At 40.7% G+C, this 27,951-nt stretch overlaps 3 protein-coding genes across 3 annotated transcripts; all 3 read left to right on the forward strand.

Annotated features, from left to right (window-relative positions):
- Window positions 1-3,337: 3,337 nt before the first annotated feature.
- Window positions 3,338-9,194, forward strand: LOC137278236 (uncharacterized). The gene is made up of 6 exons (XM_067810455.1): window positions 3,338-3,486; window positions 5,255-5,404; window positions 5,650-5,740; window positions 6,372-6,516; window positions 7,603-7,778; window positions 9,034-9,194. The coding sequence occupies exons 1-6, from the start codon at window positions 3,394-3,396 to the stop codon at window positions 9,102-9,104; spliced, it is 726 nt and encodes a 241-aa protein (XP_067666556.1). The 5' UTR covers window positions 3,338-3,393; the 3' UTR covers window positions 9,105-9,194.
- Window positions 9,195-14,297: 5,103 nt separating this feature from the next.
- On the forward strand, window positions 14,298-20,138 carry LOC137277236 (expansin-YoaJ-like). The gene is made up of 6 exons (XM_067808900.1): window positions 14,298-14,411; window positions 14,539-14,685; window positions 14,795-14,885; window positions 15,530-15,674; window positions 19,029-19,192; window positions 20,068-20,138. The coding sequence occupies exons 1-6, from the start codon at window positions 14,298-14,300 to the stop codon at window positions 20,136-20,138; spliced, it is 732 nt and encodes a 243-aa protein (XP_067665001.1).
- Window positions 20,139-23,617: 3,479 nt separating this feature from the next.
- Window positions 23,618-27,951, forward strand: LOC137276929 (expansin-YoaJ-like). The gene is made up of 6 exons (XM_067808578.1): window positions 23,618-23,728; window positions 23,842-23,988; window positions 24,102-24,192; window positions 25,440-25,584; window positions 26,551-26,717; window positions 27,867-27,951. Exons 1-6 carry the CDS (start codon window positions 23,618-23,620, stop codon window positions 27,935-27,937), a joined length of 732 nt encoding a protein of 243 aa, XP_067664679.1. The 3' UTR covers window positions 27,938-27,951.

The following is a 27,951-nucleotide window of genomic DNA, read 5'->3' on the forward strand; positions in this document are numbered from 1 at the left end:
TGTAATTAATCTAATTTATCCAGACTAAGATATTCCGGAATGCTCAAGTTTCGTATTTGCTGTTGAAGAGAGATTTCAGTGTGAATCGATAACACGGACACTTGTTAATCCGGACGCAGTCCGGACGAACGGGGTGTCCACGTTTTTGCGCCGTTACGTATTTTAACCCCAAATTATCCATTTTCTGAAAATGGAGAAATGACGACGTGAGAGTCATGATTATATCTCAGATAGTACTCCCTTCTCAAATGTCTATTATACAGTGCAGAATAAGTTTAAGCATTAAAGACGATGTCGGGGGCACGGTGGGCGGGCTGGCTAAAGCGCCAGGCTAGTGATCCAGCGAGGTTGAGGTGTCGGGATGTAGCCCACCTGTGACCGGGTGTAAAAACCTTGGAGTCAGCTTTGTGTGCAGACTCTTTCAGTGTTGTCACAACCCCTAGTGTGCAGTACACAACCCTGTGCACTTAAAAGAACCCACGAATCCGTTGGTATATGAACAGATGGTGGCCACATGAATACGTGCATACACCTAGTTGCGGGTACAGCAACGTGCAGTAAACTTGGACAAAGCACTGTGACTATGTGTCCCAGTCCACCCAGCTGTGAATTGGGGTACCTTGTTAGGATGAGAGAGTCACAATAAACTCGGTGTGCCTAGTGCCAGAATGAGTTGTATACTCTACAGGGAGTTGAGATTGATAATACGATGTGACGCTGAGACGGACATCCAATGATCAAACAATAGCTGCATGGATGTGAAAAACGTTCGTATATTTTCTGTCAGAGTTGAAATAATGATGTCTGCATATTCTTTGTGCAGTGTTTGTGTAATTGGGCTCACAGCACGGAGAGGTGCATTAATCAAAGGCACGGAGTCTTGGTGTAGGGCTTGAAATAAATAGATTTACGAAAGAAATTATCAACATGCAGGAGGTATGTTTACTCCTCTATGGAGATAACGAAACAAATCTTCATTTACCTGTTGTATCTGAAGTTAAAATGTGTCCTTTTGAGCACTTGTCCATGTGCAACCATTACTACGACGTGCCCATACAACGCCCTAATATTTGAACAAAAATAACCAAATCGTTAATATCTCTGACAGTCTGTAAATAATCATAGGCACACGATTCCAAGAAGAAACGAGAGAGGCCGGATATTCATGTTCTAATTCACGTTGTTACTATGGTAACTCGAGATCTGTTGCTGTGGCTACGTAATCCAGTCATGATTAATGCTGGTGAGGGGATGTATTTACATAATCATACACAGACATGTGACTGTAGCAGGTGCAGCGGTATGTAGCAGGTCAACGCTTACAAACCGTATTCTCCCTGGTATCCTGTCTATAACAAAATATATGATTTCCCATACATTGCTGCAATACCGAAACAATATCAATATTGAACAATTGATAATACTAAATAATCACCACTTAACCTAATTTTAGTTTTGCCGGCTATCAAATACAAGTGGTGTAGGCTCAGTCAAACCATCCCCAGAACTCATTTCTTTAATACAGGACGGATTCCGTGGTGGGTTCGATTCGCGGCCGCGTCATACCAAAAGATGTTAAAATATGGTACTTGTTGGTCCCTGCCTGCCGCTTAGTGTGAAGGGGTACAAGGAGGACTAGTCGGCTCGGAGTCAGTGTAATATGTATGGCGTGTTCATGCTTCGCAGCGACCTAGTGTGTCAGTGAACTTACACTATAAAACGAGCATTAGTCTAGGCTAATACAAGCAGGCACACATACGCACCTCGTAATATGAGCGAAATATTCTCAAACAGGTTAAACTCACCTCACCTCACCTCACCTCACCTCACCTCACCTCACCTCACCTCACCTTTAACACAGTAAATTGAATATTAACTCGCTCACTTCAATACAATGTCTGTTGTATTCATTTCATGGGTCAAACTCCGTTTCTAATCAGGGTCCCACGCGGATTTGAGCTGTGAGTTTATTCTATGTAGGTAATCGTAAGAGCATGGTATTTCTTCAGATATATTATCTGTTTTGATTAGAGTGTTGAACGACTGCCGCTTCATTTCAGCCAACACAATGCAAGCACGCTATCCCCATTACTTACAAACTGATCTCAACGTGTAGGTTTTGTAAATGTTTGAAACGCCTGTAAAATATTAATCAACGATTTTGATCTGATGTTTTGAATTGTCACATTTGTTTTTGTCCACGGTTCGGTATTATTCAACTCCTAACACAACAATATCATTCTGTCCTCCTTGTTCAAGTAAGCTAAAAATGTTGTTACCACTAAACTGGTCTCTAATCTACCAGGTGCCACCCTAAAATAGTACCCTTGAAACAATTCTCAGTAATATTCCAGTTCCATAGGACAGTCTGTAAATGTCTGAACCAGACAGTACAGTGATCAACAACATGGGCATTGATCTCCAGACCTGAAATGTGATGGCATATTTGCCTGTTTGTATGTTGTTTGACGCCGCTCTCAGCAATATGCCACATACATAAGTAGCGGTGGTTTGTAAAAAATCTTGTCTGAACTAGACAAACCAGTGGCCATGAGAATGGATGAGAATGACATGAGTCAACCAGGTCAGCGTGCCTGACCATCCGATCTCCCGAGCGAATGTCCACCCGAGCCCTGTTTTAGATAAGCTTACGGTGTTAACCAATCTTCATCGATATTCTAGTTCAATATTACTCCGTGTGTCAAGTAGTGTCCATCTCGACATCTCCAGGGTATACGTTCCTGCACATGAGTGCTCCACTGGAATGTTGCTGAAAGCGGCGTAAAACTATGCTCACTTACTCACTCAGTGGAATGTTGAGATCCCCATTTTAGACAATGATATGTGACAATAACATAATCTGGTTGAAATCCACCTGTTCTCGCCCATTTCACACGTGAAAATCCGGATTAGAATTGATCCTGGATAACACATCCGCTCGTCGTAAGAGGTGACAAACGAGATCGGGTTGTCAAGCTTGCTGACTTGGCTGACAGATGTCACTGTATCCCAAGTGAGTGAGTGAGTGAGTTTGGCTTAACACCGCTGTTCCAACAATATCAAGGCGGATGATACCAAAAAATGGGCTTCACACATCATTCACATACGGGGAATCGGACCCGGGTACAACCGAATGCTTTAAACACTTTCAGAGCACTTGTTCTCAAGTATATTTAACCTATAGCTGGGATCTCATTGCCATACGTGAACCATCTGTATCTCACAATAGCCTCTCACTGGAACTGCATGTATACATTTAAAAGAAACACTAGAAGATTAAACCTTGAGTTATAAATAGCCTCAAAAGGTGGGCCAGAAGGTCATGGCTAGTGTCAGGAACCTAGGATATAAATATTTGGTTGATAAGGCGTCTTCGTGATATCGCTTGGAGCCATGTTCTACTTGACTGTCTTGCTGTTTGGTCTAGCAGCTGGTGCCAAACACCAGGGCATCCTCAGTTTATTCCAAAACAAATTCACGGGAGATGTAAGTTGTTATTTTCGTCATGCTAATGTAGAAGCTTTCGTTTATGAAGATCTGGGTTAGAATATTGATCTTCAGTAACCCATGCTTGTAAGAGGCAACTAACGGGATCAGGTGGTCAGGCTCGCTGACTTGGTTGACACATGTTGCGAAGATCGATGATAAATGTTGTTGATCACTGAATTGTCTGGTCCAGACTCGATTATTTACAGACCGCCACCATATAGTTGGAATATTGCTGAGTGTTGCATAAAACTCAACTCACTCACTGACTATATGATAACATTGTAACTTCACTGTACCCTGTATGTTTCCTTATGTTCTCTAAGCCGAGTATCATTAACACAACAATGTTAATTTCAACTGTTTGAAGCTCTGGTGTCGGATCATAATAAGGACTACCAAGGTTAGGCAATTAGCAATTAAAAACAAATGTAGAGCTATCTCCCTTCCATCGATTTCATTTGGCTAAACATCCGTAGCTTCCCTACATAATATGTGACTCAGTTATTCGAGATCAAGAAGTACCAACACGAAGTACCAAGTGAATTCCTACAGCTAAGCATATTCCAGCGAGTAACACAGAAAAATGGTACTCGCTTGTCCGAGGGGAAGCAGTTAATAGTGCTTAGCCAATCAGAAAATGACATGTATGTGTGTGAGGTAAGATAAACGTTAATCTATCGCCTGCATGACGAGAAAATACGCCGAACAACATGCACTAAAATACAACCGTCACAAATACGGTTTCATGCTTCAAACTCTATGTATATACAGAAATCACCCTGTGTAATTTTTCAATGATAGGTTTTCAGCACTTCTTGGGGTGTCCAAGATGAGTTTTTGTGACCCGTATTACCTTTTGACTCATACATGGACAAAACCATTGGAATCCATGTTGATTTTATCGTAATTAATGCTCATTTAAAAAACAAAAACAAACAAACAAACAAAAAAAACCCACTGATTTTCATGCAAAATCCTGTCTATACAAGTATGGCCCTGGAATGATTAACGTTGAATTTACTGGTGAATATGATCATGTCATTTTGCGTGTTTTACATGATTCCGAGTTTAACCTTCGTGTGACTGTATGACGGTCAGCACTCTCCTCCTCATACCTCTTTTCGGCCTCCTGATCCCTGATGGGCCAATCTACGTTATTCCTATTGTAACGCAGGTTCCAAGTGGGCCAGGGTCCAAACAGGATAATCCGTTTGTTACACATGAAGACCACCATGACCCAGATATGTTCCAAAGGTTAAGATCGGGGCCCATTCAATATCCAAAGCACGCTGCACGACCTGTTTACAGTGATTAAAAGGAGCGTACCGTTGCAATATACGAGTGATTAGATGTGTCAAATAATACTGATTAATATTCATATATGCAGATGAATTAGTTGGTCTAAAACTGGATATTGTACTAAGTTGTGCCAAAGAGCGGAACCCACTCAGCAGGAAACGAGTCCTTTGTGGAATTAATGTTTTTTAATTGCAAAAAAAAGTCTTTACGCAATGTATCCATCGGTGTGACGAAACAATGATTTAATTACCTTCGTTTCTCAAACTGTTCACTACCACCAGGTTATTGAAATGATGCGCCTGAAAAAGGATGACTATGCCGTAAAATGACATGCTGTCATTCTCGTCAAGGTCCTTCAACTCTTGCTCGTAATATTTTTCTTAGATATCAAATCATTTGCTTTAGATTTATCTGCATAACAATAATGGCATGACATTAAATTATGATAAGTATTTATTTGATACAGGGCACATATTACGGACACACAGACACAGGTATGTGTCAGTACAACCCACCAAGCTACCCCCCTGCAGCCCTCAGTCCGAAAATAAAGTATCAAGTGGCCCTCAACAAGCCTCAGTTCCAGAACTCATTCGCATGTGGAATGTGTTTCAAGGTAGATATTATGTCCATCAGATACGCCTGTCAACGTAGTATAATTTATTCCCATTACTATCAAGCGTTCTGCATAACTCATTTCAAGGCTATAGGTCGTTAGATTAACAATCACGAAGTACGCAGAACTGGCGTGTAAATCCATTTTTTACGCCTTTGAATAAATTTAAATTAATAAATACATTTTGTAAAAGAATTACAATGGTCACTAATGGATTGTTTATAAATGTTGATACAACTTCTCAGGTTCATGGTTCTGGGAAAGGTTCTGGGAACAGTCCCATCACAGGGGATTTCTACGTCTTTGCAAACAACCTGTGTCCAGAATGTCTTGCCGGTGAGTGAGAGATCGACTTGGGTTTAACGTCTCTAGAACAATATTTCAGTTACATTCTGGGAGAACCAGCACAAAATCTATCATCGGCATGCTATCCACCGATGCTGAGAGGACAGATATTCGGTTCTATAACCCCAATAAAATGAATTCGATTGATATGAGATAACTGATTTTGTCATCAGCGGCTAGTTTTCCATATAAAAAAAAACAAGATAGCTTCCTCAGAACTCTATGTCTTACACTCTATTAGCTCATTTGCACAGTGTCTCAATTCCTAATGTACATCTCTGTTTTGTTTGTTGTTAAAGACTCAGTTTCAGGTATATGACGGCGGTCTGTGTAATAATCAAGGCAATATAGTGATTGATATCATGAGTATCGATCTACGCATCTGGGACACGATGACATGTGTCAACCAAGTCATAGAGTCTGACCACCCGATCCCGTTAGTCGCGTCTTACGACAAGATTGGAAACTGAAGATGAATTCTAGCCTGGGTCATTTAGGATAATTTGGTACATAGATATGCCAGGCCCATAAGGCGTGAATGAATGCGATTCGATAGGCACGGGTTCCACTACATACGTGGATCTGTAAACAGACATGACCCCTGATATATTTATGCTTGCAGGATCTCTGGACTTCGCCGTTTCTGGAGACGGACGTTGGAATATAGAGATCCAGGCAGTGCAGTGTCCGGTTGGAAATACCAAGATAGAGTACAAGTTCCAGGGAACGAATCCGTATTACATCAAACTGCAAGTCAGAAACGCTCGGTAGGTGTCGGACACCTTTGTCTGTGAACAGCTTCGGTAAATGACTGTTAGGAGAATGTGTGTGAGGTGGACTGAAACGCCGCTTTGAACAGTATTTAAACAAAATCGCGGCGTCAAAATCCGGGAAAACCGGAAGTAGTTCATATTTACTGAAAGCATCTGGTGTCCTCAAACCCAGAGACATTCAGGGTTAACCGGGATTCGCACCTACTGTCGGCGTGCTTAGGGTACGTCACTCTGCACATGATAGTGAAGTGCGCAAAAGAAGCAAACAATAACAGAAGATCTAATGACGTCCCAGAAGTACTAACATGGGACAAAGGTGTGTTCAACAAGGATCGTTTATCACAAAACGGCGGCCTACAATACATTATATATGCCAAACTACTGTTTCGTTGTCTATGTTTATGTCTGTGCCCATTGTGTCTTAACCAGGATAATATAGTTTGCCAATAGTACAGTGCACAGTGAACGACAGTGAAAAATCACCAATATGTATGTGTATTGTTCTCCATTTTTAATGGATAGAACGACTTGCATGTGCAATTCATGGACATGAAGTGGCAGGTGGATTTCCTTATTGGCAATCTGAAAAAGAAATGTGCAATTTATAACAGAATGTATCGGACGTTAAAGACCCCAATACCGACATTTCAACAACCTGATGTGTTTTCCATACTGTTCAGAAAATTTGTAAAACATTCCGTTACACATTTTTCAAACAAAAACCAAAGATTTTACAACTTTTAAAAACTGGAGTTACCAATAGCTTCACCTTTCATTAATTATACATACCAACACTTATAATAACACACTGAACACATTAATGACACATTAAACATACAAGTGCTGACAAAGGCAGGGTGACATATGGACGCAGAGAGATTAACACTGGCATACACTTATGGTCGGCACAGTCACAGCTGATCACGTTCCTGCTGTCGACATCACACTGAAGTCTGATTACGTCAATTTGTATTTTGATTGTTTTTCTTGTGTGCTTGTCAATTATCTTTCACATGTATGATGATCACTTCTTATGCTTAATCATGTCTGTTATTGCTACAACTCAACTATAACTATTAGTATACCAGCCACGGAAGCTGAAATGATGCAGGGAGGGAAGTACGTCAGCATGAAACATACCGCTGATGGATTCTGGGAACTGTCGAACGGACAGAAGGTGGACCAAAATGGCGGCGTCCGTGTGAGACTAACAGCAGCTAATGGGGAGACAGTCACAGACATCATTCCAAACTTGAGTGAGTCAAAACATGGTTCTCCTGAAACGCTCTTACTTGATCTTTCTCTAAAGATTCTCAAACTGTGAAAAGCTAGATTTATCCTACACTCTAAACTTGCATGGAATTTGTAGACAGGCATGCATATATTTGTTTCAGGGTCTATATGACAGTCTGATGATTTTACTGAAGCACTCCTTCGTTTTCCAGCAGAACTGAACTAAAGTCGCGTTAATACTCTCTTCAAAAACACAACAAACCGCATAAATAATACATAAGAGAATTTACTGGGTTAGTTCGAGAGCAACTATTTCCTGTAGTTTCAGTGGTAAAAAGGTGAAAATTCACAAGCGTGTAAGAGTTCACCAACACAACATCAGCCTTTGTTGTGTTTCTGTTCAGCTTACTTACTTATCGAAGACGAAACACATGTCCTGCTGGATTGTAAATTATATAATGATGCTAGAAATAGGCTTTTCACTCCATTTTTGTATGGCAATGCCAGCAAACAAAATTTAATACACATACTTAACACTAAAGAAAAAATATTATGATGAATGTCTGTAAATTTCTGCAGCATGTACATGAAACTAAAGCTGCAACCCTGAAAACGCCGGTGAAGAAGACATAATTCATGACTAAACTAAAATCACCTCCAGTTTGTAAGGTACCAGTTACGCACTCTACGACACCACCGCAAACAATTGCGCCGAGGGAAGTCTCTCAAAACATGGGCGACAACTGACCAAACTAAATTGGTCAAATCCCCACTTCTCGCAGTCGATTACTATCAGTTTAGTAGGAAATTCTTCTAAACCCAGACATGCGTTCTGCAGTCTCTACAGATGTGGCAAGACGATGACGCAAGTGACAGCCCGGATGTAGATGTCCTTTCCTTGGGTAGTAACTCTTGAACGCGCCTATTGCTTTGCATGTTTTTCTTGGTGACGTTTTGGTGAATAATTCCTCAAAAGCTTCTAAAACAAGGGACGAGTGTAAATTGCCGCGGTTTACAATCACACAAAGCTGACGTTTTGAAAAGAAGTATTACAGTATATTTGTATTGTTTTTAAAGCTACATGAGTCCAATATTCTCAAAATCACCTATGCATTTCTTTTCATTGAAGAGTGTACTTTCAAAGTGAGTATTTCCTTTTTCTACTGTCAATATTTGGTCTCCTCCATTTTGAAGTTGAAGGGATTGTCGCTTACCTTCTGTTGTAAGTCCAAAACTCTATCCTTATACACCATTCAACAGTGACGTTGTCTCTTTCAGATAACGATGTGGTTTTACATGGGAAGAACCAGGTGCAGTTTAAGCTCGATTCCAGCCTACCCTCAGCGTAGAATCGTTCTGTCATTGTGTTGAGATGTGCATGACATATGCGTTGTAACACGCTTAATCATTTTCTATACAATAAAGGACCCACCTACCGAGTTTTTCTTATTGAGATGTTTATGATGCTGTAAGTGAATATTAAGACAGTCTTGACTGTCACTGTGAAATCGACGGGAATGTAGTCTATGCTGTCAAACCAATATGGGCCTTGAACATATGAGCATATGATGCACATTTCAGATACATGAAGAGTGTTAAACTGTTAAACTGAAACCGATTTTGCCGACGCTGGCGGAGCCAATGGTGGGTTCCTGGGTTTTGGGGTCAGGACCGCAACTGCCCTTGCACACCATTTACATTAATTTTGTACTGCGTGATTTATAGCACCATTGTCGATGCGCCACAAGAATATCTCGGTTACTTCGAAGGAGTAATGGTTTTCCCTGCATCAAAAGAACACCCCAAAGATACCGAGGTTATCACGTTTTCCCCAATAATAACATGGCAGTGATTTTAAGTTATATTTCTCTCAACAACTCAACCACGCAAACAAAAACATCACCATGTCGTACATAATACAGAAAACAGAAAACACATCTCAGTGACCAGTTCCATACATCTGCGTGACCCCATTTGTTTCTGAGCCAAAACGACCATTAGAATTAAAATAAGATAAACAGTTACAAAACAAAACGAGTCGTATAGTCACCTTTATTATATCAAATTTCGATTCTCACATGTAAACTATCGTTTTCATGAGGAATCTCTGTAAAGACTACAATTCGTGGTGCATATCCGACCATATCCCGAGCGTGTGGTTATACATTACTATCAAGCGGTGATGTTACAAAATGTCCCTGCCTGGTCACCAACACTGCAAACCACGCAAAATATACTCACTGATTATCATTTCTACTTCCGCTGAGACCTTACTGCAATGGTAATACCTTGGATGAAGCATGTCTTAACTTTTAGGTTCAAGGTTTGTTATTATCTGCATGTATTTAGTACATGGTATATTTTGAAATATCGTTTATGAAAATATGTATACGGAGCTAGTTCCAGGTATGTACTGCTAAAAATGCTGGAAATGAGTCTGGAAAGACATTGGTCGAGTACAGCAGGCAGCACTAAACAAACGCGTTTTCAGCTGTGACTTGAATTTTGGTAGATTCTCTTGCGATCTGAAATGCGTGGGTAGACTGTTCCACATTACTGGGGATAGGCGTTTGCGAATGAACAAATGTGTTTATTCTGATGGTTGGTACCTCTAGGAAATACTGGGAACAAGATGGTATGGATCTGGGAGGATGGTAGTTTTGAAGCACATTTGAGAGGTAGGTGAGTGCAAATCCACTGGCACATTTGAACACTAACAACAGTATTTTGTACTGGATTTTGTGTTTGTCTGGCAACCAGTACAGACTGGGGAGCAACGGAGTAGTATGCTCATATTCGTGGCAACGGATTATAACCATTGCTGCAGTGTTCTACACACGTGGGAGCTTGCCAAGTAGATGTTCGGGTGTTCAAAAACAGTTGAGTTGCAGTAATCAGGTCCTAGATAAGTGCTGAGGTGGTCTTGACATGGAGATACCACCTGGTCATGCTGATGTTGTGAAGATGGAGTACGCGCGCTTTATATGTGATTCCATGTTAACGCACGAGTCGAATATCACACCCAGACTTCCTTGCTTATAGAGATCGCACAATCACCAACGGAACTCTGTAAGGGAGGGAGAATTTTTACTTCGTTTGGAAAAGAATACTAGAAGCTCTGTTTTCCCATCATTCAGAAAGTTAGAAGCTATCCATGTCTTGATGCTCTAATTTGAGATTGACTGGTCACATCGACTAAGCTGCCTTATGATCCATGATAAATATCTTAGCCGTGTAAACATTTGAAAATTTGAAAATTTAGATATGTTTCCCAAACTAAGTTTTCTATGTTTACCCACTGCAATTGTAGAAAATTGTTGCGGTTAACAAATTGCCGTGACAAAAGGTATTAGAAATCCCCTTTGAACCAGCAAAATATAACACAAAGTCTAAAATATTCAGTAATATATTGAACAAACAATGGGGTAAGCAGAGGTACACAAATCCAGATTAATACCGAGTGAAAGTCCGTGTGTGTCCGTCAACACAACAACCAGCCTTTATATATACTGACACAGTGTCAGGAACCTACGAGCACAGCGTGGCTGTATTCAGTTAGAACGTCCACGAACAGAAAGTAACTAGAACGCTATCAAAAAGGCGTATATATAACACGTTATGTGATCCTTAATAACTATCACCTATACAAATGAGAACAAATTCATATACCTGAAAATCCGGTCATAGCATACATGAATGAGATGCCTGTGACACGACAATATGCGATTAGCGTATATTGCAAAGGTAAAGCTTTGAATGCCCAAAGTTAGAAAATATCTGTAAACATACTCTCAAATCCGGTCATAGCATACATGAATGAGATGCCTGTGACACGACAATATGCGATTAGCGTATATTGCAAGGTACAGCTTTGAATGCCCAAAGTTAGAAAATATCTGTAAACATACTCTCAAATCCGGTCATAGCATGTGTTTCCTACTGCGTTTGCGTATATTTCAATGGTGTACTATTCGGCTTTTGGACCGGTGCTAAAAATAACCTTATAGCGTTCAAAGTCAAATTGATTATGCTACATTGATGGCGGAACGTTGTCTAATTATGATAAATTGACAGAAATGTTGTCACATGACTGTAAGTAATGACATGTCAATGTCTCTAATGTGCAGAAGTTAACCAAAGTGACAAAACACACAATCATTATAGACATCTGACCACGTATCTGTGTCGACAATAACTTTCTCTGTAATGTTCTCTCAGGAACGTTAATGCTGTACAAGAACTACAAAAAGGAATAGAATTACAAATGTTCCATAAATGCATTTGTGTTGAAAAAAGTCAGATATTACAGACAGTTGTTTATAAAGAATTGCGTAAGCCAATGTATGTTATTGACATCATTTGAACATGAAGAAATATATTAACGGAAAATAGTAACTGTGCATAACATAGAACTGCACAAAATAACTGTTATTTGAATCTTCTAAAATATAACCCTTAATAGACATGTGGCAAAGCACTTATCGGGACAGGAACGTGCACTTTTTGCGCGCTTTTTGACGCCTGATGGTCAGACATATGAAATTATAAACTGAAGAACTATAGATTATACTCCAGTCTCTGAACGATGTGGAAAACACGTTACTTTCCCCCGAGGGCCTGCAATACACGTACTGTTGCACCAACGTCACCGACAGGCACGTCTTGCATAGTGCAGACAGTATATACGGTACAGGAGACAAGATTTGCTTTGCTCACTGGCGAGTAGAGATTTCATCAAGACAGCTTTGATGGCAGGGCTGCTCAGGCGGTGAGATGAACGTTATGCTGTCGTGTGCGTTGTTCGAAGTCCACAGTTTGGTGGGGAAAACGTTTTGGTATGGGGTGACATCACTCTCAATGGTAATCTTATAGGTCTGCGCTATAGGGAATCGATCACTGCAACCCTTGTTTAAACCTTTCAATCACACCTGTTCACGTCAGCTGTCATGGGCAACATATACATATACCTTGGTCATCGATGCCTCGGTCAAGCTAAGTTGCATAATCCCATATTCACAATAACAACATTATGGCAAGGTTTACCTGTAAACGCGATTATCTGCGATAGCTTGAATATGTATATAATACACAGTTACAAATCATTCGGTGGCTGTCTTGTAATATTGGGTCAGGAAAAGAACTTTACTTTCTTCTACTCTGCTAAATTCCTATGCTGTTTTGTCTAAAGTTTAATCTTGTACTTTAACTATATGTTACGGCCATTGGTATTTCCTTGGCATGGAACATGGCATCCTTTTATATACTAGTCAAAATAAGTTAGGGATATCGGTGTTTTTATGATTGATATTTCATCAGTGTGTCAATGAATAAATAGATCAATATTCATAATTTCAAAATTTACGGATATCGTAACTATTTTTGTCCAGTACATATTTCTCATGCACTTCTCGCTTAGGGTTGTTTATTCAATGCTGATGAACACTACGCTGTTTTGTGGATGTTATGGAAGACACTGTGAACGGCCACTGGGGTGATGTGTGGAGTATTGAGGCAGGTTGTGGACATGATGTGTGAGTGTGTGTGAGTGTGTGTGAGTGTGCGTGTGCGTGTGCGTGTGCGTGTGTGTGTGTATGTATGTGCGCGCGCGCGCGCGTGTGTGTGTTGTGGGAAGCATGGTAGAGACTGGATGCAGTATGGGAGTACAATAGGCTGAGTTATGTATAAAAGAGAGAATAGGGTACGATAAATTAGAAGTGGACATTGAAAAGAAATAATATACAATCAAAAGCCAAATGGAGGAGAAAATGCCACTTGCGTTAATGGTATCCTTGTTGGTTGGGGAGCCGGCATGGGTTGAATCGGAGCTTGGTAGTGAAGCATGTGATCTTTGGGGAGGTGTTAGATGAGGAGGGAGTGTTGATATCTTGGCCAAGCCAGGGCAAAAGTTAGAGTACACAAAAATATCACTATCAACCACATTCAATACAGCTTTCACTAATGCCAATATAGTAGGAAATACAAGCTGCATTTAGCCCAAATGAACGTGTGTTTGTTTTGTAAACCTTTTCAAACTTGTAAATGTCTTATAAACCTTCCTTTTTCAAAATTGTAAATTTCTTGTAAGTCCCATTGTAAGATTGTAATTAGACCAACAATTATCAATAAAAAAGTTTCCAGGGGCATTCGTAGGTTACACTACTGAATGCTAAAAAATAATTCTCTGATTGGTGTTTTTCTTCGGATGATATGTTGCATTCACAAAAGACTCATTCAAATTCAATAAATGTGGACTTTCAATCATTTGAGCCAACAAACCGTTGTTTGTTATTTCTTAATTTTCAACAGCGATTCCCTACAATAAAGGTTTGGCTCAGGTTCGGCTAGTGACAATTGAATAAAAACATACCTCCGCCAGATTGTATTTACATATTGGAAACATATGGCAAGCGATTACACGACTTACGTACAAATCTGCTGATTCGTTTATTTCCCCACTTGGTTAGATTTGGGAAATAATGTTATTTTGTGTGGTGAAGAATACTGTATAAATCCCTGGTTGTAGTTCTAAAGGGCTGTTCATCATGAATGTGATCCAGTGGCGTAAAGCAGCTGCCATCCTGTGCTTTTTGGGTGGTGTTCAGGCTTACAACAGCGAAGACGTGCTTAGGTTGTATGCTCGGAGATTCAGAGGAGAAGTGAGTGTTTGCAAAATATATAAATATAATAAAATACGTGTAACAAATCAGTTTTGGACAAATTTGAATAAAACGAGCTGGTGTATATGTAGGAATTTTGTCATTTTGAGAGCACATCTCTTTGTAGATGACCTATGCAGGAAGAGGACTATTCGGAACCTGCCATATGGGGCCAGAATTCCCACCTGTAGCTACCGATCCTCGGATCAAGAGCGTGGCGGCTCTAAATGCAAACCAGTTCTCGGGATCTCTTACATGTGGCATGTGCGTCAGGGTAGGTTGTCTGTCCTTGAACTGTCAGTCTGTTGTCATTCTATGAAACAACATTATGAATGTACCTACTGCCGCATAAGTGCCACAGTGTGTGGTTTCTGTTCCTGCAGGTGGTTGGTACAGGGGTGGGCACTGGATCAGATCCTATAAAAGGAGACTTCTACGTCTACGTCAACGACATTGGTTCGACAAATAACGAAGGTACGTAACGTGAAGACATATTCACAATATCACAATATCTAGGCATGTAAACTAGGAAACACATGAATGTACAACTGTTCCTTTACTGTGTTCCAGAATTTTATCCACAACACACTACAAAGCTTGTGAAGAAGCATGGAAAAGAATAAAGAAATATTTGTACGTTTAGGTGGTCCCTATAGTTCTCCTGGGGAAGGGGGAAGGATGTTTCCAGATTTTCAATACGCCCATTGAAGGGAAGGGGGAAGGATGTTTCCAGATTTTCAATACGCCCATTGAAGGGAAGGGGGAAGGATGTTTCCAGATTTTCAATACGCCCATTGAAGGGAAGGGGGAAGGATGTTTCCAGATTTTCAATACGCCCATTGAAGGGAAGGGGGAAGGATGTTTCCAGATTTTCAATACGCCCATTGAAGGGAAGGGGGAAGGATGTTTCCAGATTTTCAATACGCCCATTGAAATGAAATACCTTAACGTTAATCACTGGACGATTTGTCGATTAAGCGATAACGTTCAAGGAGGTTGGTAAGACAAGGTTGTGTTCGACTTTATTGGACCAGTTAGGGTTTTCCTGACACATTGTAACTCAAAGTGAGCGTTTCCTCACGCTCAACTCACTCACCAAACACGCTGATCTATGGTAGGCGACATTGAACTCGCAGAGGAAGGTGATGGAAGTTGGGAGGTGCACATTCAGGCTATGCAATGCCCAGTCGGAAACACCAAAATAGAATATAGGTTCCAAGGAAGCAACCCATGGTACATCAAGCTCCAGGTCAGGAACGCAAGGTCAGTACCGCACATGTGTAGCCAGTTGTGTAGCCAACTATATTTTTTTAAATGTAAGGGAACTTCTTTTGTAATTTACGATCGGAATCAACCAATGTATGTGATAATAATGAATGTTTTGAGAGTATATCATAACTTGCGCATCAGTATGGTCAAATCTCTTATATACAGTAATCGGACTTGAAAGATGATTGGTGTGTGACGTGAACTTTGCATGTGTAACGTTTCGTTTAATAAAAAAAAACAAGAAAAAAATGGTTAAAAACAAACATTAAGATCTGTGTGGTGCAAGATGATTGTTAAAATCATTGAACTACAATGATTTATCAACCGTATCAAAAATAGTGAAAAACAAGAGCGACGCCCTGTGCACGAAAATGGGGCTACTGCGTAATGCACGTGAATCCGATGCGTTGTGTTTAGAGATGGTGATAAAGAGAAATGGTAAGATGTCTGTCTTAGAAACGTTTGTCAAAGCTTATACTTCCTATCCAAATTGAAAGTTCAGGTTCCCTACTTTTTACAAGAGTATATATAAAATGGCACGTACTCATATGACCATATCATGCTCATAGCCTAACACTTGACATGTAAGTAGGACAACCCTGTGTCTCATCCCTGGAGTTAGACCTCGACACCTGACAGCATTGTAGGACAACTTTATGTCTCCTGCCCAGTGTCAGACCTCGACAACTGACATCTTTGTGGGGCAACCCAAAGTCTCCTTCCTAGTGCCAGACCTCGACACCTGACATCATTGTAGGACCACCCGTGCCTACTCCCTAGTGTCAGACCTCGACGCCTGACATCTTAATGGGGCAACCCTGTGTCTCCTCCCTAATGTCAGACCTCGACCTCTGAAATCATTGTAGGACAACCTCATGTCTCCTCCCTGGAGTCAGACCTTGACACCTGACAATATTGTAGTACAACCTTATGCCTCCCCTCTAGTGTCAGAACTCGACACCTGACATCATTGTCGGACCTCCGAGTGCCTAATCCCTAGTGTCAGACCTCGACCCCTGAAATCGTTGTAGGAAAACCCTAAGTCTCCTCCCTAGTGCCAGACGTCGACACTGGACATTATTGTAGGACAGCCTTATGTCTCCTCCCTAGTGTCAAACCTCGACACCTGACATCTTTGTAGGACAACCTTCTGTCACCTACCTATTGCCAGACGTCAACACATGACGTCTTCGTAGCACAACCCTGTGTCTCCTCCCAAATGTCAGATCTCGACACCTTTGAAGGACAACCCTCTGATATAAACTGGCGGGCAAAAGAACGTATAGGTACACTTTCACAACCCATAAAACAAAGACAAACGAAAATAGTTCAGTTTATATTATTTTATCGGATTCAGTGATGTTTAATGATATTCTCAACATAAAACAGAAAACTTTTATGTTTGCATTTATGTAAATAATGGCCCAGTAAACACACAAGGGTTGAATTAGCACATTTTGTTAAAATCTCTCGTTACACCAAATGTCAGTAGCACACTACAATGAAGCATGGTCACTGTCAGTAATGTGTATGACCTCCTGCCACGTCAATACAGGCTCGGATACGTCTCCTCATTGACGTAGTCAATCGTCTGATGACGTCATTAGGTATCCGTTGCCATTCTTCTGTAAGTGCGCGTTGCAACTCTTGACGATCATGTGGAACAGGTCTCCGAAGTCTAATTTGTCTGTCCAAGTGGTCCCATAAGTGTTCAATAGGATTCATATCCGGTGAGCAGGCAGGCCAGGGTAAAACATGAACGTTGTTTTGCTGCAGAAAGTTGTGTGTTACTCTTGCAGTGTGAGGTCTCGCATTATCATGTTGGAAAATAATGCCCTGTGGTTGAGTTTGAAAAAATGGCAGTACAACGGGCTGAAGAACTTCTTGAATATACCGATGAGCATTCAGGTTTCCATTTATTATGACCAAAGGTGTTTTGATCTCCCCACAAATGCCACCCCATACCATGACACCACCACCACCGTAAGGATGAACTTCCCGGATGCATGGACGTGCTAGCCGCTCACCACGACGTCTGTATACACGTTCTCTACCATCATTGCGATACAAGCTGAAAAGACTTTCATCTGTGAACAGAACCCTTCTCCAGTTACGGACTTGCCATCTGTATACTCGTCATGCCCACTGAAGTCTGTTACGCCGATGTTGAGGTGTTAATGTCATGCCACGGAAGGGCCGGTAAGCACGAATTCCTGCTGCACGCAATCTCCTTGACACTATGCGTCGACTAATGCGGTGACCAAGTGCTGTGTCTGCTGTTGCTGTTGCTGTCACAAATCTGTTTCTGAGATGAATTGTCCGAATATAGTGATCTTCTTGGGGCGTTGTTATACGTGGTCTGCCACTACGGGGCCTGTCTCGAGTTGTACCAGTCTGCCGGTGACGTTGTAGAAGTCTGGACACTGTCAGGGGTGAGCAATGGAAAGTCCTCGCAATTTGCACATGTGTTGCTCCCATCTGTGCCATTCCAACAGCTCGCTCTCTTTCTTCCTGGGTCAAACGTGGCATCATTTTTGTGTGTTTTCAGTTGCTGTGATATTGCAGCATCGGAGAAGTCAATTTATACTGAACTCCTGCACGTGCATTTCATGAAATTGGACTTCTGTACATGTTTTACCATTTTCTTGAATTTTTCCAGAATAACGACCATAAGTTGCGTTTTGTCAATAGAAACCATAAATGGGAACTTAGGCAGTCATTATTATACAAACTGTCATCTCATTTTGTCGCAAATGTACAAAATGTAATATTATTAAAAACCTATACTTTCTTTTGCCCGCCAGTTTACACTCCTGTAATGTGCCATTATAGCGCCTCAGACAGCATGTATGCTTACAAAGAAATAAAAAGGCAGCAGGGCACCAAAGTTAAATACCAAAAGCAGGATATCTGATCGTTCTGTGTTTTGCAGGTTGCACGGTTAGCGTTTGATGCAGGCTCACGTCTAACATGATATGGCATTACCTTTGTCAATGTGACCATTGTATGTACGTTTGAAATTGATGCAACTGTTTTCCATGTGCAGAGTAAGTTTTTCTTTCGTATAGTAAAGGTCTCCATGCGTATAGTACTGGTCGTCATCTGTGTAGTATAGGTCTCCAGGTGTAAAGTAAAGGTCTCCATGTGAATAGTAAAAGGTGTCCATGTAACCAGTTAAGTCCTCCGTGTGTGGTAATAATAACACTAATAATAATATGTTTAAGGACTACGAACTACGTCAACTTGGACCTCGCTCCTTAAACAAGTTTATAACCATGATGTATTTTTTTTCATGAAGTGTCGTGACACAAATTTTTATTGGAGACCAATGCGCTTATCTATTTCAAGACTCCCGGTGAATTCTATTCTGGTTGATCGCCATGGACAACTCCTTCCCATGAAGCACAGATCAGACGGGTTCTGGGAGTTAAGTGCACGGACAGAACTCCCTATCAAGCTGGAATTGACTTCAGTCAACGGGGAACCTATCCGTGACTCCATATCGAGAATAGGTAAGAACATTAGCGGCGAAAAGTATCTTTATGTTTGACATAACCATACGTTGTTAGTATGCTATGAACAATAGCAGCATCGTGCTCTCGTTGTTCCACTGACCGTGGTTCTGGGTAATATAATCCTTTTGTAGCAATCGGGATTATATCATTCACTTATACGTCGATGGGGACCAGTATCACTAAACGCAAGGTCAGATTCCTATCCATTATGCTGTTGACGGATAATTAATGCATACATTCACCCAAATGAAATCCTTGCCCCTCAAGTACCCGTGATACTTATGCATTATTGTGATACATATCTTGAACCCAACAGCTAATACACAGTTTGTTTTGGGTACGTTTGTGTACAAGTGAGCGAGTGAAATGTGCTTAACGTAACCGTGATGCAGCTATTAGCAACGAAGGCACATTTGCTAAGGACAATTGTGGGTGAAAAGAGTCAGATCGCCATATCTGTATCCCAAGATTCGTGTTTAGAGCTATCAACTGTGTATTGCTTCACGTGATGGATACACACGCTATTGATGATATGGCCCTTGACTCATGCCGCAGTATGTGGCTCTTTATTCACTTCGTGAATGACCTATGATTTGTATAATTTATACTTTTGGCCCTTAGACACTTCCTTCATGAATTCCGGCAAACGCAAAACCAGGTGTCCATGTAACATTGTTGAAAAATTTCTGTTGTAAAATAATGCTCATAAATCTCACCTATAACATTCATATTTTGTAATTAAGTGAAGTCGGTGATAACTTTCTTTTCCCCGGTAGTTTATTTCAAAGCGTATGTTTAACATTTCTGCTGTTAATACTTGGCCGCAGCTTATGGAAACTTGACCCATATATATCATTCGTTGTCTCTTTCACAAAATGACGTGGTTTTGCATGGAGAGAACCAGGTGCAGTTTCGGCTTGATCCCAACCTACCTGCAGCGTAGCGTCGGATGTGACATATAACCTCTGTCAGTGTGTCGGGATGCGACACGTGTTGTAACAAGCACAATCATTCTCTATGCAATAAAGGACTCAACGTGTTGACTTGTTGTTACTGAGATGTTAATGATAAATTGACTATGTAGAGACTCTTATCTATCAGTATGCGTTATGAATAAATCCAAAGGGCAAGGGGCGGTGGTGTAGCCTAGTGGTTGAAACGTTCGCACGTCAAACCGAAAACCCGGGTTCGATTCCTTACATGGGTACAATCTGAGCCCCATTTCTGGCTTCCTCCGTTGTGATATTGCTCTGATATTGCTGAAAATAGCGTAAAACCATTCTAACTCCCTCTTCTGTCTATTGTCTCAAATAAATACCATATGTGAAATGAAATCTTATTAGACCAGACGAATATTATTTTGTTAAACGAATTTTGGTCCTAAGAAAACCCAAACGCAAGAGGGGAAAAATACCAAACAAAGTACTATTCCATTCAAATACTCAAAGTATTTTACTTTTGGCAATTTATTAAGTCTACATAGGGAAAACAATCTGAAAAAGGATTCCCTTTTTAGTTTGCATTTTTGGCCAATACAAAATAGGATTTTACTTTTTGAGCAGGCGATCCGTAAAGAAAATAAAGAAATAAAATTGGCCTGGCCTCGTCACATGATACAGGGAATATAATGCATGATTAATAATTACACGTGTCACTATAGACCGCCTTTCTGTCATTCGCCCCTGATTAACTCAAGCAAATGACGAAAGCTACGCATTTAAAATTAAAGGTATCTCTTCAATGCTGAAAAGCACTGAAAATGTTTACATTCAGCTGTTGACATTCTTTGATTCAATGACGTAAGTGGGTCTGTTACTGCGAGACGTTTTTCATCAACACTGTCTTTGATGCCATTTTCTGTCTCACTCCATACAAACGGGAAATGTAAGTAAAAGTGAAAAGTTAACCTTAAATACACATGTAGCAAGGTCTTGCCATGGAATCTCACGTCATGTATCGCGTGTGGAAGGGGCACTTTGTGCACAGAACTCATCTTTTGTATGCTTTGTGATACCTGAAGTTCACACATCCGACATTGCTAACCGAAAAGCGATTGACTATTGCATGATCTGGCAAACACTGTAATTTCAACTCGCATGCTTTACAGAACGTCTTGGAGTGTCCTGGAGACTGGAATGGTCCAGATAAAGTAGCCAGACACTTTGGTCTCCGTCGAAACACGATCGCATCTCCATGGAAGGGTTTACAACATAATGGGAGCTCGAGAGATTTACCTTGGACTGACTGTCCTCGTGAAACGTCACGGAGGGCACGGAGATTACATAACGTAGAAAACTAAACGATACAAACACTAATTATGCCTTTATTGTAAATGCATCTGGAGTAATCGTCTGTTTAGCTGTTTAGGTTGATATATAACAGCAAGCATATTTTTAAAGACAAATCCCAGCTCCTGAGGCTACATTTTTAGTGCGACAGCAATATTAATAAATGGCTCCACTTCTTTACATAGAATTGGCGAGAAGCGTTACGGTAAGGGGTAGCATAAAATGTCATGGTCAGACACAATTTGTCATTGTCAACAGTAGTCTGTCAGGTCTGGGCTACTGGGATGAGGTCATTGGGACTCGTGTGCAGCCTTTCATTCAAGGACGGAACCGTAATTTCACGCTTCAGCAAAATAATGCCCGTCCACATGTCGCTCGTGTTGTGACTGATTCATGAAACAGCAGAACATACCGGTACTCCTGACCAGCTGTTTCTCGGGACCTGTCCCCTATCGAGCATACTTGAGGTGAAATGGACAGACGTCCACGTCAAGCCGATAATAATTAGTCACTGACGTTAGATGAATTGACCCAAGCAAAACACCATTCCCCGAGCTTTGGTCAATCAAGGCCAAGGGTGGACACACGATACTGAATTTGTTAACTAATTTTTGACACCACACCTCTTCAAGGACATGTCACCATGCCTAGTCAAATCATACAGATCACGATATTATCCTGTCAAACAGCACACATCACGTTGTTCTCTTATTGCAGTCAATCATGTTACGAGAGTGTTTTCTGTACTTTGTATTCTTATTGAAAAAAAGTGATAGTTATTACTGGGTCACAGTGTTTTGAGTTTTGAGTGATAGTTTTTGTGGGTCACATTTCGTAATAGTATTTTAGTGCCACGCCTTTATGGTAGCGTTTTAGAGTTGCCTCCGTTTAGGCGCCCTTCTGCATATGAGTATATATGTTTTGGAATGTTGGTAAACACGATGCCGAAGTGGAAAGTTCTAAGTTAATGGCGATGTGGTAGCACAGTACTCCAACGTTCAATAACCTGTGACTGCATATATAAGGCTGGTTGTTGTGTTGACGACACAGCATTATTGAATATTTTATACTTGTCTGTGTTACATTTTGCTGGTACTGGGGGGGATTTCCTAAACCTTTTGTCACATTTTTAACTGTAACAGTGGCATAACAATAAATAATGCACATGAGCTTTATTCCAGTAGTATATTTAATACTACCACTGTTACTGTGTTGTCAACGTATTTCTAATGCCATTCTGTTGTATGCGGTCTTTGTGCTTGCAGTATTGGTAAACGAGTTGTAAATATATTTAGCTGTATATTGCAATTAACAATTGTATTGCATTTTTTTATTGGTTGATTGTTTTTTAAGTTTGACATTCAATTCTTTTACGAATTCTAAGTTGGAATTCGACATGTAACATGTAAGAAATACAGTAATGTTCGACGTTGTCGTGTGCGTCGGTGCATCAAAAGAACATCTCGGTCACTTCGAGGCAGTCGTATGTATCGGTACATTACAAGAACATCATGCACCAGGCATGTTCTAAAATTGTTCAAAATATTTGTTCACTCAAGTACCGACTTTTATCACTGCAGAACATTTCCGAGCAATCGATGTGTTTAACTGGGCACGATGATCACTGTCATTCAATACTATAAATTTAACAAAACGGACAATCGCCACGTAGAAGACTGTTCTACCTTCAGCTCAGCTACACCGTCGTCGCGGTTTAGTGGAAATGGCCGTTCACGAAACTTTCGTTTAATTCCCTTGATGATATAGTTAGAGCATGGCTCAAAAGAACCTGTTTTTTCAATCCTCGAGTCCCTTCTGCAAACTGAATATCTGGACGCAGTCTAGTTTGAAGGTCTGAAACAAGACAACATGTACTTGAAAATAAACAATTCTTCAAAGTAGCCGGCTTGGACCTCTAAATCTGATTTGCGTCCACCGTTAAGCCCCCCATTTCCTCCCTGTGTGAAGTTTCGTTACAGAAAAACACTTAGCAATTAGCTCCCGTAGCTGAATCACACGGTAAACATGGTTAATGCAAGGAGATCATATAAGTCCCTCGTTGTTCTCTCAGCACTGCAAAATTCAAAATCCCCATATCGCTGAGAGTTGTTTTGGATGTAAAGGGCTATTCATCATGGATATTATTCATTGGCGTGTAGCAGCAGCCTTAATTTGGTATTTGGGAAGTGTCCATGCTTACAACAAAGCTGTTCTTGGTTTGTATGTTCAGAGATTCCGCGGGGAGGTGAGTGTGTATAAAATGTATAAAAAATTGTACCAAATCAGGTTTGGCTATACTACAATTTTGTTCGTATATGTGTATTAACCGTGGCATACTGACTACGTTACGCGTTGTAGGGCACCTATGTTGGAAGGGGACAATCCGGATCCTGTCAGATGGGGCCAGAATTCCCTCCTGTAGCTACCCATCCTCGGATCAAGAGCCTGGTGGCTATAAACGCAGAGCAATATTCGGGATCTCTTGCATGTGGAATGTGCTTCAGGGTAGGTTGTCTTTCCCTGATCTTTCCCTTGTTATTCTAAGAAACAACACTGTAAATGTACTTAATGTCTTATTAAGGTGTTATTAACGTCGCGTGTGGTTTCTGTTCATGCAGGTGCTTGGTACAGGGGTGGGTACTGGATCAGATCCTATAAAAGGAGACTTCTACGTCTTCGTCAACGACATATGTCCGGAATGTAAAGAAGGTAAGTACTGTATACATGTATTCATATATCACACTACATACTTTAATGTGATCTGCGACCCCAAAGGACTCGGGTTAGTATCGGTCTTCGGAAAGACATTTTTGGTACATTAGTAGCGATTAACGGGATTGGGTGGTCAGGCTCGCGGTCTTGGTTGGCACACGTCATAGATCAATGATCATGCTGTTGATCGCTGGATTGTCTGGTCCAGACTCGATTATTTACACACCGCCGCCATATGGCTGGGACATTTCTGAGTGCTGCGTAAAACTCACTCATTCATTCTCTCACTCATGTGATACGCGCTCGTTGGTGTCACTCCATAATTACGCATGAATATTAACCCAGCCACGTAACACCATGTTTACCTTTTTCTCAGGATTAATACTGAAAGAGTATGAGTAAATTTCTTTTATCGGAAAACTAGTCAGTGACAAGTATATTTAAATATATAGATAAACAATGCCATTTATAAAGTGGTGGTCAAATATAAAGGATGTTATGTGTGGGACTACACGTTCTTAATTAAGTACAGGTTCCTGTACTTTCTGATGGGTTAAATCTCATTAGGGATTCGAACTTAGACCTTCAGAATCAGGTGCCTAATGTGTGTTGGCCATTCAGAGCATGACTGAGGGTGTGGGTCTATCCAGATACATAATTGTCTCTTTCGGATAACGATGTTCTTTTGCATGGAAAGAACCAGGAGCAGACTAAGCTTGATCCAAACCTACGTTCAGCGTAGACATAGGAGTGGCGTATGTGACATATACGTTACAACCACTACAATCTGTACTTTAACTAAGTATCTCAAATATGAGATCTGTTACGTATCATTATCCTGAAACGTCAGTTAGTGATATATCCTTACAACCTCCCAATGCGACTGCTGACCCGATGAAGGGATAAGGATATGTACAGACATTAGATATCTCCCCTATGCTTATGTCGTTAATGATTATCCGACAACGGTTGCGACGTTGACACCGACACGTCAACACATGCTTGCCATAAAAGGCGACTATGCTTCTCGTAGGAGGCGACTAACGGGATCGGTGGTCAGGCTCGCTGACTTGGTTGACACATGTCATTGGTTCCCTGTTGCGCAGATCGATGGTCATGTTGCTGGTCGCTGGATTGTCTGGTCCAGACTCGATTATTTACAGACTGCCACCATTTAGCTGGAATATTGCTGAGTGCGGCGTAAAACTAAACCCACTCACTCACAAACACGCTGACACTTGCAGGCGACATTGACCTCGCAGAGGAAGGTGATGGAAGTTGGGAGGTGGAGATTCAGGCTGTGCAGTGTCCAGTCGGAAACACCAAAATAGAGTATAAGTTCCAAGGGAGCAACCCATGGTACATCAAGCTCCAGGTCAGGAACGCAAGGTCAGTAACGCCTCTGTGTAGAAAGTTGTGAAGTCATCTTCATAACTACCGCTTATTCATATGACCACTTCACGAGCATAGCCTCAAGTAAGCCAATGTGTTTCTATAATCTTCATCCCCAGTACGTGCAAGTGCTGACAGTGCAAGGTTATCATGTTCATGTGGAATCAGAAATTTACACTAATGTTGCATGCACGAAGAAAGCCAACTTTCTCCATTCTGATACCTACTCTGGACTCAGAGAGACAGTGGTGCCATAGTATTCAATTGGACCTTTTTCTTAAAGGTCATATGCAACGTAAAACACAACTTTGCAGATTCTGAAACCTTGAGGTATGCACTTACCAAATCAAGTGCCAATTCAGTCTATAAAGTTGAAAAAAAGCGATGAAAAAAAAACCCTCGAAACGATTCATGTCATGAATAAGTGATAATTGTGTTTTAATTATGTTTGATGTTTTGGTTGCATGTGACCTTTAAATATTACATTAACTTTATATGATCTTCTGTTTTGGTTTGAGTGTGAGTTCGTACAGGCAATGAGCATTGAATTGGCAGTGGTAAGTAGCCATCCAGTAGAAATTTACGATGAGGATTGGTCCCGCTGACTTATTCCTGTCCTGTACGTTAACAAATATCTAGTCGATTAGATCCAGACTTGAGCCGTAAAGCAGGGATTTTGTTCAGTATGACGTTAAAAAGAATACAAAGAAATAGTACAATGTAAGTTGCAGTGCTTTTTTCAACATAATCTAGTTCAATGATACGCCTGAAACAAGGATGCATAGTGTAATGAGGGCCTTCTGGTGTATAGCAAAGGCATCCAAGTGAATCGTAAAGGCGTACGAACTAGATTATGTTGAGCTTCCCTATTACGATAAATTGACAATGAAGCAAATGTTTACATAACCTGAACAATGGGCACAACACAAATTTCATTTGACCAGCGAGCTTAACTATTTCCAGACTTCCAGTCAACTCTATTCTGGTTGATCGCGATGGACAACCAGAGCCAATGAAGCACACGTCAGATGGGTTCTGGGAGCTAAGCGATGGACTGATAGAACTCCCCATCAAGCTGGAGATGACTTCAATCAACGGAGAATCTATCCGCGACATCATAACAAGGATAGGTAAGAACATTAGTGGCAAAAACATACATTTTGTGTGACATATCCACACACTGTTACTCTGCCAGCAACAATAGCGACATCGTGGACTCGTTGTTTCACTGACCTTGGTTCTAGGTTGTATAATCCTTCCGTTACAGTCAGGATTATATCATTGATGTATACGTCCCCGGGGACAAGTATCACTAAATGGTGATTCTGTTACCCATCCAGGATGCTGTTTACGGAATTAATACATGCATTCACCCAAATGCAACCAATGGCTCTTCGAACATCCAGGATATATATTCTCAGTTGTGATACATATTCTGGACTCAATAACTAATGTAGTACACGATTTGACCTTTCACTTAATTATGCACAAAATATACAAAACAATTTCATAGGAATACATGTATAGTTTTCAAAGTCAATATGTGGAGGACTCACTTGAACGGAGTCGTGATGGAATAGATCCGTACTCAAATTCAGAACAGCCGTTTGAACTGTTTTCCTGAATTTGCGTTTGTCAGACATAAGGCATTTACTACCATGGCAATCATGATTTGAGGCACATTTGCAAAGTGAGTGAGTGATAAATTGCTTCGCGGCGAAGGTATATTAGAGAATGAAAATGATAAATAATAATGAAAATAGTCCAGTCACCTTACCTGTAAACTATATTTCATGTGTTGCTTTGAAAGGTACTAAAATGTACAGCTGCCAAGTACCAAAGAAGTCAGGAGTAATTGGAGATTTACTGTTTGATATAACCATTCATCGATCCTAATATTGCAAACCAGGTTAGCTATTCTAGAAAATATAGTAGTCCTACGATGTTCTTAAACACATTCTTTACTCACGATCAAAATTAAGAATCCTTAGGTGTACGAATGTTTCGCGAATAATCGCCCAGTTTAATTCAATGAAATTCAGGCAGTTTATAAATAGACTGAAAATTTCAGGGAATTTACAGATTGACAGAAAATTTCAGGCAATTTACAAATTGCCTGATTTTATACATAGACTTGAACACATATATGGCTTGTGATTGGTATGATTATGTCTTATTTGAAAGAAATTCAAAATTCTCATTGTGTTTCAGTTCAACATAGTCACACATAAGCTATCACCGAAGGGAATAGTTTGATATGTATTTTCATCTATTTACAGAGAACGATGTGATCATTCACGGAGAAAACGGGGTTCAATTCAATCGAGACAACCGCCTTCCTCATGCTTGAACCTCTGATGCCCG

This window comes from Haliotis asinina, chromosome 3 (assembly GCF_037392515.1).
Source record: "Haliotis asinina isolate JCU_RB_2024 chromosome 3, JCU_Hal_asi_v2, whole genome shotgun sequence".
Lineage (NCBI taxonomy): Eukaryota > Metazoa > Mollusca > Gastropoda > Lepetellida > Haliotidae > Haliotis > Haliotis asinina.